Here is a 12,034-nt window from a genome sequence, read left to right as displayed (position 1 = left end):
ATGGGAGTTGAAGTCGGTTTTTTTTTTTGCTAAAAATTACTAGTTAGCATGAATTTTTAGAATTTTTTCGGGTATGCAGTTAATAAGCTTATAAAATTCTAGTAAAATAAGTGAAAGTTTTGCGAGGCTAAAAAATCGCATTGATTTTTAATAATTTTTTTTTGCTGACCCCCGAAAATTTCTAAAAATTCTGGTTCAAAAGCTCGAAATTTAGATACAAATTTGTGGAATTTTTCTAAGTTCTGTATAAAGTTAGAAAGTGTGATTTATATTGTTTTTGTTAAAGCATGAACCATATTTTTATAAAAAAATATCAAAATAATTTTAGCTTGAAAAATATTGTAAATATTAAAAACGAAACACCATTCATCCATTTTTGCCCGCCACTGAATGTGTGTACTTACACTGGCGGTCAAAAGTGGCGTTTTGTATTTAATATTTACAATGTTTTTCAAGCTAAAATTTTTTGTTTTTTTTTTTATAAAAATATGGTTTATGCTCTAGCAAAAACCATATGAATCAAACTTTCAAACCTTAAACAGAATTTAGAAAAATTCCACAAATTTGTATCTAAATTTTGAGCTTTTTAATCACAATTTTTAAAAAAATTTTGGGACGTAGCTACAAGGCCTATAAAATTCAACAAATTTTCACCAAAAATTCAAACTGAAATGAAATTCAGAGTATTTATAAAAATTTTAGGTATGCGGGTGGAAGTTTCTGAATAAAACGTTTGGGGGAAATTTTTATATTTATTTTATAAAATTTGCGTTTCTTTTATTTCTGCCACTAGTGTATGTCTTTATGCATATTAAAAAAGGCAGCGAAAAGCACATGATGCTGTGTCGCAATTACATTCGCGAACTCTACATATACATACATATGCACATACATGAGTACAGTCATAGATATTTGTGTGCAAGCGTTCACTCCGACGCACAGTGGTCGAAAAAATGAAAAAGCTGGCAAAATATGAAGGGTCGTTGTGGTTCTACAAGCTTTAGCAACGCATGTTTTTGGGGCCGCTGATTATTATAATAACTCAAAACGGCAGATGTAATAAGGCAGGCAAATTTCTCAAAAAGTCTTACAGTTTTCTAAAGCTCATACAATATGGAAAAAAAATCTGAAAATGTGGGTTGAACCTTTATAGGATTTCATATGAATGATTTTCTGAGGTCACTAAATATACTGGTATATACTAGTATTTCTTCGTAAGAATATCGAAAACTCATATAAAGGATTGCTTGCCAGGATCCTCTGTTGTGCGAGTAAATCATACAAAAATCATCTAAACATAAACCGTATCCACTTTCATTATTTCGATGTGGTAAAATATTCTTAACACAATTAAAAAGTACATATCAAGGGCTTATATTCAATGTCCTCAATAAGCCTTTCTCACAAGAATGAGCTTCTGATATAAGAATTCACCTACGACTAAACGGGAAACGATGACGTTAATGCTAACCTTGTATATTGCTTGCTCAAACAATTTATTATTGGATTGCAAAGTTAGAGGTTGCATCAGTAATGGCAGTTAACCCCTTCGATACGACTTTTGCAGGATGTATTTGAATATTTGAAGTTGAAATAAAGCAAATGATAGGTATAAGGAAATCCAAAAAATTGTTTTATTTATTTTATAACGATCGCAATAGATGCATTGAGCTGCGACATACACTGGCAATCAAAAGTGAGTGCATGGTGTTTTTGGTATTTGCAATGTTTTTCAAGTTTAAATTTTTTTGTTAAATTTTTTATAAAAATATGGTTCATGCTTCAATCAAAACCACATAGGCCAAACCTCCAACCTTTATACAGAACTTAGAAAAATTCAACGAAATTTCCTATAAATTTTGAACTTTTTACGCAGATAGATCAGTTTTTTAATTCTAGTAAACCAAGTGCAAGTTTTAAGCGGCTAAAAAATCGCGTTGATTTTTAATGATTTTTTATTGCTGACGGCTTTTTGTACTTTTCACCATATACAAGGGAATTTCTTCTAGAATAAAATGCGCATGACCGTTTGCAAACAAAATTAAAAAAATGAACGCTGTATTTCATAAATTGCAATTGTTATATGCATAAAACCGCAAAATCCGTCGGAAAAATAAAAAAATCATTAAAAATCAACGCGATTTTTTAGCCGCTTAAAACTTGCATTTGTTGCACTGAATGGCATAGCCGATCTATCTGCATACCCAAAATTTTTCTAAAAATTCAGATAAAAAAGTTCAAAATTTAGACGAAAATTCGGTGAATTTTTCTAAGTTCTGTATAATGTTTGAAAGTTTGGTTATGTGGTTTTGATTAAAGCATGAACCATATTTTATAAAAAAATTACAAAAAAATTTAGCTTAAATAACAAATAGCTTAATTAGCAAATATTAAACAAAAAACACCATGCACTCACTTTTTATTGCCAGTGTATGTATGTGTCCTAACTGAGTTTTATAGTGGGACATATTTGACATACATATCTGTTTGTTGACACATATACCAGAAAATTACTGTAGCTGATAAAGATTATATGTTAACCCAGTTTTGAATTACATTTAAGAGATTAAGGGTCTTACAAAGTCCCAGATGGATTCTAATTAGTTTCAGTGAAAATTGCAGGGTATTGAATATACGACCTCGATATCTTTCCGTGAAGAATCCCATCCGGTTTACTTAAATTATTGTAATTAAAAATTATGTTATAGCTTGCTCACTGACACCCTTTTTTTTGATTTTGTGATGAACGCGCTAATGAGCAACCTTTACCTGTAAAAAACTGTAGTCTTGAGACCACTCTGGTATATGTATATAGAGATTGCGTCAAAGCGTACTTTACCGATTATGAATGTCTAAAATTGGTTTAAAGAGCTTTATAAAGTAACATTTTCAAAAAAAAAACTTCGATTCATAAAGCAGTTAATGTCATCTTTAATTTTTATGAGCTTTGTGTAAAAATTAAAATTTTTTTTTTTGACTTTTGGCCAGCTTCTTTCGATTTCCGGCCATTGTGCGACTCGTCCGTCGATTCACAAAGAATATAAACAATTAATCTAGTAGACAGCAATTGGCAGCACAGCACAGTGAACTGGAGAAAAAATTGGCTCGTTATTCTTTGTAGGCTTATATGTATAGTTATGCATGTATGTACATATATACGTTTATACCATATTGACATATTTATTTTTAAGTACCTTGTGATAAACAAAAAACTTTCCCTAGACGAAGATCAATGTTGATATTATACACCAGCGGAAGTTGGATCACAGTGTCTCCCATTTGTATGTTGAGTTTATATTTGTGTAGCTGTCTCGCACCATGTGGCGTGCTCGGGAGTCAACTGGTCTACCAATAAGCCACTTGCTCGTATGTACATATATATGTATGTAAATATTTGCAGTGTCGGTCAGCACGTTTGTGTGCAGTTTAATGACTGGACAGATCATGTGAGCCGTCTATAAAATTCGCGCCAACCATTTATTTCATTTGCTGACGTCCGAATTTTTAAAACAGATCGTTTTGGATCGTTTTTTGGCTTTTGTCTGTGTTCGCTACTCTATATGGATGCCGAGCACCATCTCATTCAATTGGAGAGAGCCAAGCTGGCACAACGCGTAGAAATGAAGCACGATAAGCAACACGCCAATGGCATAACGCAAATAGGAAAATATCGTTAATTTAAATAAGAACCCGGCGGAGACAACAATCTTTGCCAAACTATTTACTACTTTGCAGAGCGCGTTCAAGTGGCATTTTGAGCTTAACAAGCGTCGAATTTTTCGCGAAATTTTGAACAGGTTCTGCCTACTCGTATATGGCATGCTATTGAAATAAAAAAAGATGAATCGGCGCCTTGAACTTGATAAACAATAAAATTCTACTTAAGTGCAAAAGAATATATCACAATACAATCATATTTTACAACAAAAATCCTTATCTCTAATATCGCAATTTTAGTGCTTATCGTTGAGCTTAATACTTAATTTCGGGCAACACGAGAAGGTTGGGCACTTGTGCCGCTTGCTTTTTATTTGCGGGCGTGAAAGTGTTTTTAGTGCTTATATATTACTAACCATAGTGCACCCTGTTTTATCACGTTAATAAAAACTTTATAATCGTTTAGTGTTGCTATCAAAAAAAAAAAAACAAGTAAAAAAAGAAAACGAAAAAGTTTGTGAATTGAAAAGAAAGTTCTCTTACTAAATTTACATTCATATGTATGTATTAGACTGTCCCACAACTGTTAGACTGTTACACAAAATATAGAAATATGGGTATCAATTAAAAGAAAAATTCAAAACAAGATTAATTACAACTTTTGTTTTCAATTATCCTTTTGGAACATGTCAAAAATGTCCTTTGAAAATATTATTCTTAAAGATTTATAATTTTGAATGTATTTTGAAGAATCTTAGTCTAATTTAAATCCCATTAATAAATACATATAAGGATATTGAAGGATAAAAATTGCAAAGGATATTTTAGTTTAATTAATTTTTTCGATGTCCTTGGGAAAAATCCTGCCGTCCTTTTAAATATTTAAAGATGCAGAAATGCGCTAAAATATGGGAAACATATCGAATTTTTCGCATTTCACACTAAAACTTCAACTAGAAGACGGCACGGGTTATGGTTATTCTACGGCCATAAAACTTCATATATATACTATTTAGACTAAAAAGCACAAATATAGAGGGTATGCATATCAGAAATTGCTAAAATTTTTTTTCCATATATGTATTCTTGGGACAGTCTAGTATGTATATATGGGCATACATATGTACATCTGTATATTAGACCTTACCACCGTACAAGCAAAAATCGCCGTACACCCCTAAGTCTAAAGTATTTTTGCATCCTAGGGGTCGCCCTTTTACATTTTTCTGTGACACCTAAGTATCGGAAATATCAGTTGCAACAAACTCTAAAATGATATTTGCCACTCGTATTTATTTATTTTTAAGAATTTGCATTTAAAATATAGTTTGATTTATTACAGAAACAAGGGAAATCAAAATTTAAAAAATTGCACAAAGTTCACAAAAATGAATCAAACTTCAAAAGAATTTCAAACAAATTTCGAGTATGCAGTTTTGTAGTCAATTTTAGTATAATAAAGTGCAAGTTTAAAATCACTAAAAAATACCGTTGGTTTTTAGTGGAGGGTGTTCAGCGTGTTCTTTCATATAACCTATGAACAAAATCTATTTTTATGTGGAAGAAAATGCGCAACACCCTCGACATAAAAAAAAATCTAAAAAATCAACGTTAATTTTTAGTGACTTGAAACTTGCACTTTACTAAAATTGAATGGGCTACAAAACCGCATACTCGAAAATATTCTAAAAGTTCTGAATAAATAGTTTGAAATTTTGATGTAAATTTTTTGTAGTTTGATTCATTTTTGTGAACTTTGTGCAATTCTTGAAACTTTTATTTCTTGTTTTGTTCAAATTGATGTAAGAAAATAATAAACTAGCAACATCCATTTGGCTACAAATTTTTTTTTTTCTTTTTTAATAGTCCTACTGGAATAATCGAAATACGTTCTTAGCAAAAGTGTAATGGTTTTTGGTGAGTTTTAATTTCCTAACATTAGGGTGGTATGGACGTTAAGGCGGTTCCACGCTCATTTCCAAAAACTGCAACAATCTCATTTATTTGTTAAAATATCAGGACACCCTATATATCGTCGCTACCATGTCAAACTATCGAATGTGCGAAAATACTTTTTCAATTACTAAATATAACTCGCGAATGCATTTAGAGTGATACGCAAATTGCCAAATCGTCAAATTTCGAGTCTTCTTAGAAGCTTTAACTAAGTGTCGACTCTCACATATTTTCCTAATGACAACAACATTTTTACAACAATCTCTTCGCTCTCCTGAAAAGTACCCATTTTCACATTCGATAGTTTGACATGGTTGATTCCTTATCCGTTATGTGAACAAAGTTATTGTGCACAAGTGCGCTCGGGTATAGAAATTTCGAATTGCCTTGCCAAAAAAAATGTTTTTTTTTTGAAACTGCCTTGCAAAATTACTTAAGGCTCAGGGCTGTACGACGAACTTTTTTTCGGTACGGTTTACAGTACATATATATGTATGGATGTATGTAACTATGTGCATTGTAAATGTTTTGGGATAACTATCCGTGAACGAAGGACAATTATATGTTTTAATCAGATACATACATAGTTGTCTCCACTTCTTTCATCATGATCCCCGCGTCATTATTTTAATTGGCTGTTTGACACCTAGAACTATTAAAATTGTAAACATTTGTAACAAATTCCAAAATTAATCAATTAAAGCTCGTAACAGCTGAAATAATTGAATTTAGCCGTGCATCGCTGGTGCAGAATACCATTTGCGAATGCTCTCCATTATCTCGCGCAACAAGTAAGTTCCTAAATATAAAAGCCAGCACTCATAGAGAAGTTAAAAAAGGTTTTAACGATTAAAATCGTGTTTTATTGTAATCACCATTTTAACTCTTTCATAGTCAACTAAAAATGCATTTTATGACAAAAACAGAATGAGGGAACGCGGATTTAAAATGGTTCTTTTGTTTTGTTGTTGAAGTTGTAAACGCAATAGTATTTCACATAATTATTTCAACTTAATCAAATTTTTTGGAGTTTAATTTTAATTAAAATAGCCACAAGAACTATAAGTAAATAAAAAACTTTTAAATAATATTTAAAAGAACAAAAACAAATATTTCCTTGCTATTTCCGGCTTGCTAAATCCGCAATCCTGCAGCAGACACAGGGTGAACTAATTAAAGTACTCATATTTCTTTATATTGCCGAGTAAATTTTTTATCTTCATATGGATATCTCTATTCTCTCTCATCTTAACACAAAACTGTTTCTAAGATGTCTATGATTGACACAACTTAAAAATCTATTCTAAACTTAAAACTTTTTTAACAAGAAGGAGCTTTAACTTACGACTATGACTATGGGCCATTATGTTGAATGTAACGGCTTAAATGTAAAACTTTGGTTAAAATAATAACAATGGGGGCTCGTTTTCATACACCCCGCTCCATTGAATAGGTACATACTCCAACAAACCACAAATTGTACCGTTAGTTTCGCGTATAATTTGTAAATCTACATATAAATAAGCAATCAGAGGTAAATGCAGCGGAATTGAAAAGACAACTAGATAATTTTTAACTAATTTTTGTTAATTAATTACCGAATACATTCATTTCTAACCAGTGTCGATACCCCATTACAACTACATAAGTCCGCTAACGTAACATTGGGCATACGTAAGCATGATACAATATCTCGATTTTTGACTTGTGGCAATATTTTAGTAAATCTTTAAATGAGTTGTTCCATTGGTGAAAAATTGTCTCATATCTCTTTTTTTAGATCAATATGCCTTAAAAAATTTAAAGCGTTATCGGAAGTTCGCCAAGGAATCGGTTAATTTTGTTGACAGCCTCTTCGCGTTATCGCTGTTATCATCACCATTTCCTTATATTTTTTTAACCCTCTCAATACAAAAAATCAGCCGCTGAAGCTAAAAATCTGAAAATTTGTTAACCGGCAAATTTTAGGTCATTGATTTCAAAAATATAATAGTGCGATTTATAAAACGTCACAAAGTGACATTTTTGGCGAAATGACAATAGGTGCATTCTTTTGCAACCGAGCTACAAAAGAACACTCGCTTAAATAACGAAATATACACAAAGCAAAAACACAAACTCGGCTATTTATCCGAGTGCAGCCAGGTCGGTTAAAATAAACGCGACCAGAAGGGTAGTGTTGGTAAGTGAAAAAACTGGTGTTTTGTGAATTGTTAATGGGAAAGTGGAGAGGGAAATTTTTGTTTCCTTATATACGTGACTTATATTTTAAATAAGTATATATATTACGCGAATACCTCGCATAATTACTCATTTAAATTGGTTTTTGTATCTAAATCCCTTTAAACTAATCACATGTTTCTTGCCAGCTACCAACAGGGTTGCTTAAGTAGCTAAAAGGAAATTTTACCCGAGTTGAGCGTTCTTTTGTCGCTCGCTTACAAAAAAATGCAGCTAATGTTGCGAACAAGTTGTATCGCAACTCCGGATTAAAAATGTAAATTTTTTAAAAAATGCCGCTCGTTAGAGAAAAAGAAAAGTTATTACAATTATATTTCGAAGCTGCCTTAACTGGTATACTTTTTCTCAAAGTATTCGAAGACAATAAAAAACATGTGTTTCGCGGCTTTGACTTTGCAATGATTGCCAGCACAAATACTATGGCAATGTCGCAATTTTGTCGCAAGCAAGTTTACATACAAAAGTAATCGCCTGTGTCGTAAGGTGGCAAATTTTGCAACAAATGCGACATTTGCAACAACTTTGCGACGTTTTATGAATCCCACTAAACAAAAATTGTATAAAACTCTTAGTTTTACCGTTATTCAGCGTCCATTATAATGGACAGTGGTACTTTAGATTTGTAAACAGGGAAGGGATATAAATAATTTTTCTTTTTTCCTCTCGCGAAATATATTTCAAAACTGAGAATAACATTTAACTTTTTTTCTGATCTCAATTCCACTGAAAAATAGTTAATTTGTTCATATACAGGGTGGCGGCGAATAACTGTTTCTTTTTTAATAAAAAGGTCCTTTATAGATTTTGCGAAAAAAATATTTTATTGTTAATTTTCCACAGACTTTACATTAATTTTATTAATTTATTTTTAAATTTTAACCTTTATTTGGGTTTACCAGGGGTAAACACTTGGAAAGTAAAGCGCAATCGGCACGCAAGTGTTCGTCGGTTAATTTATTCCATATCTTTTGTAACCATAGGCTATTTCCTCCTTTTTGAATCCCTTATATTCCCTCTTTTGTCCAACATAAGGCCTCATACTCAGAAATCGAATAGACTCGGAATTGCTTACTGGGGCGGCCATTCGTTCGACCAACTCTATACAGTTTTTCTTTTTTTGTCTTTTTTTATACAAAAGTCTATAAAAAAAACACCCGAAAAAGACCTGCCGCATGTACTTATCTCCCAAAGTTTCCACTACTGGCAAATATAAATGAGGATTAAAATTTTAAAACTAATTAAAAAATTTAAGAAAAATCTGTGGAAAGTTAACAATAAAATACTTTCTTCGCAAAATCTATAAAGAACCCTTCCATTTAAAAAAAATAAAATAAAAAAAAATCTGTGTGACAGTTATTCGTCGCCACGCGGTATATTACATTAGTAAATAGCGATTTTTGTGACACTTCATATTCGTGAAAAAAACACGGTCAACTGCATCCCGAAAATACAGTAAAAGAAATGCAGTAAATAAGAATATACTTTTCAAAACAGCTGTTATTTCAAAAAAAGCTCTTATTTAAGAAAAAAGACCTTTAAGTACTAAAAAAATTTTGTCCAATATATTGGACGATTGTACTGAAAGGGTTAAGTAGTTTTACCTTATTCACATACCAATCAATTATTATGAGTCATGCTCACGTGCTACTCTAAAATTAGTTCGATTTCTTGCGTAAACAGCACACTAGCGACTTGCGGAAATAACGTAATAATAAATTGTTTTTGTTTGGGCTAAGTATGCGAAATTGTCGTTGGCTCTTCTTTAACATTTACCTTGTTTATACCTACGCAAGAACCGCATTATCAAAAACCTGATTTGACCCAAAACCTATTTCTTTCAAGCATTTATACCTGTGTCGTTTTAGCGCACTCACTGAAACCGTATTCAAAAGTAAACGAAAATTGTAATTTTTATTCGACGTTTCTATAATTAATTTGCGCGGTGGACCGAAATGGAAGCGAACAAGCATTCAAATTTGTTATAAAAATAATTCAAATTTAAAACGGGCTGTATAAAGAAAACCACCCTTTTTTCACTTCGCGTCAAATGACTGATGTGTTTATACCTGTTTTTTAACCGATGTGAGAAATAAAAAAGCGATTTGAAATCAAATTCGAGTCAATACACTTTTGAATTTCTGGGCGTATTGAAAGTTGGTTTATGCTTTTGTTTTGAATCACAGCGAACTGGGTCAAAGAGCTTTATGTGTTGGTATAAATTTAAACAATTTTTCCTCGCTTTGAGTTTTTAATTTATTGCGTTCTTACAGCAAACGATAATACCGTCAAAACTCAAAAAACGGAAAGTTTGAGCTAACGATGCAAAATGACTACTTATACGAGTATCGTGTTTCATATTCGTAAAAATTATGTGGTTCTTGTGTAGTTTCAGCAAAACTTCATTAAATTAATAAAACCTAAATTACACAAGTTCACAGAAATAAAAAATTAGTAACCAGCGACAGTTTTATATGAATTCTAACCTCAAATTTTCCGCTGAATATAAGAAAGTATGAACATTTTTAAGATATATACAAATTGTGAGATCTGAAAAAAGTGCACTCACTTAATTGCAATTATGTTTGGATATACATAGTTGGGCAATATCGAAATCTCTTTTTACATTAGTAAAGCTTATTAAATTTGCTATTTGTCTCAAACAATTTTTCTAACCGGAATAGTAGCTTAGGGGCTGGCTATCTTTTTATGTTTTGACTATATGCCACAGTTCAACTTTCCAAACTTTTTGCAATATAAAAAAATCAACAAACTTTCGTAAAAATTTCGAGCTGTTTTAGTTAGATTTCTTAGAGAGATTTTGAGTATGCAGTTTTGTAGCTCCTTCATTTATAATTGATTTTTTTTAATTTTTTTATTGCATTTGTTTCTAATATAACACCATGCGAAAAAAACAAAAAAATTCAAAACACACGAAAGAATCGATATACTCACGAAACTATGAGCCAAATATAGTAAACCTGAGATTTTAGTTTTTCACTCTGACGTTAGGATTTTTTTCAAGGAACTGGATTTTGCGCAAAAATACTGTGGATGGCGGGTCGCAAAAATATAGAAATATTTAGGGTGCAGGCCTAAACAAAGTCCTTTTAAAAAAGCTCCTGACGTCAGAAAGAAAAACGAAGTACGCTCTTTTACTATAATTTACCCATAGTTTCGCGAATATATTCATTTTTTTGTGTGTAAAATTTACTGTCGCATGGTGTAATAATATCAGGGACATTTGTAACAATTATAAGTTTTATCGCAAAAACGTTGTTTCATAACAGTTATTTGATGAGAAGACCAAAAAAAATATCTTTCAAGCTTTAACCAAAACCATACAAATAACAGTTTCAAACTTTATACAAAATTTAGGAAAATTCAACAAGTTTTCATCAAAATTTCAACTTTTTATTCTGAATCTTTAGAAAATTTTTGAGTATGCAGTTGTATAGCCCATCCAATTTTAGTCTAATCAAGTACAAGTTTCAAACGGCTAAAAAATTGCGTTGTTTTTTGAGATTTTTGGTGATGGATTTTTTCACTTTTTTCCATATAAGCATGAATTTTTTATGAAATGAAATGCGGGAGAACATTAGCAACAAAATTTCAAAATAACAACGTCAGTTTTTGTAAATTGCACTTGTTATATTAATAAAACCGAAAAAGTAGTCTCAAAAAAAATTTTTTTAGCCGTTTGAAACTTTATACCCAAAAATTGTTTACATTAAGAAGTTAAAATTTTGATGAAACTTTCTTGAATTTCCCTAAATTGTATAAAGTTTGAAACTGCGATTCATACATATGTTTTTGGGTAAAGCTTAGACGGTAAAAAAAAAATAGAAAAATAACAAAAAATTTTAGCTCGAAAAATATTACGAATATTAAAAAAAAAACAACACGTGGTAATTTGTTTGGGTCACTATATTTTTTATTTCGTGGATAAGAGTTATAAACTTTATTCGTTACGTTTCCTGATGAACTTTATATGACAAAGATATTGATGAAGATGGAGATGGAGAATAAGATAAAGATGATGGAAATAAAAATGAGAGAGTGAAAAACCTCTTATCAGATAATGTAACAATAAACGTCGGGCAATAACTGTTGTCAAGTAACGTAAAAAATAAACGTTGGGTTATAACTCTTATCGGCGAAACAAATATTATTTCTCATATAA

The 12,034-nt window shown here is 31.3% G+C and overlaps 1 protein-coding gene across 3 annotated transcripts in view; it reads left to right on the top strand.

The window, feature by feature from the left end:
* LOC118746187 overlaps window positions 1-12,034 on the top strand; it is an 85,855-nt gene that overhangs the window by 57,122 nt on the left and 16,699 nt on the right. The window contains exon 1 of one of the 3 annotated variants that reach the window (XM_036479993.1): window positions 6,212-6,404. The exons of the other annotated variants lie outside the window; for them this stretch is intronic. Within the exon in view, the coding sequence (XP_036335886.1) occupies window positions 6,379-6,404 (26 nt within the window). The 5' untranslated portion in view covers window positions 6,212-6,378. Of the gene's footprint in view, window positions 1-6,211; window positions 6,405-12,034 lie in introns of those variants that run through there. 3 annotated transcript variants of the gene reach the window in all.

The sequence above is a fragment of the Rhagoletis pomonella genome, unplaced genomic scaffold, assembly GCF_013731165.1.
Source record: "Rhagoletis pomonella isolate Grant_MI unplaced genomic scaffold, Rhpom_1.0 Rhpom_scaffold_00010, whole genome shotgun sequence".
Lineage (NCBI taxonomy): Eukaryota > Metazoa > Arthropoda > Insecta > Diptera > Tephritidae > Rhagoletis > Rhagoletis pomonella.
This window is presented reverse-complemented; position numbering and strand designations above follow the sequence as displayed.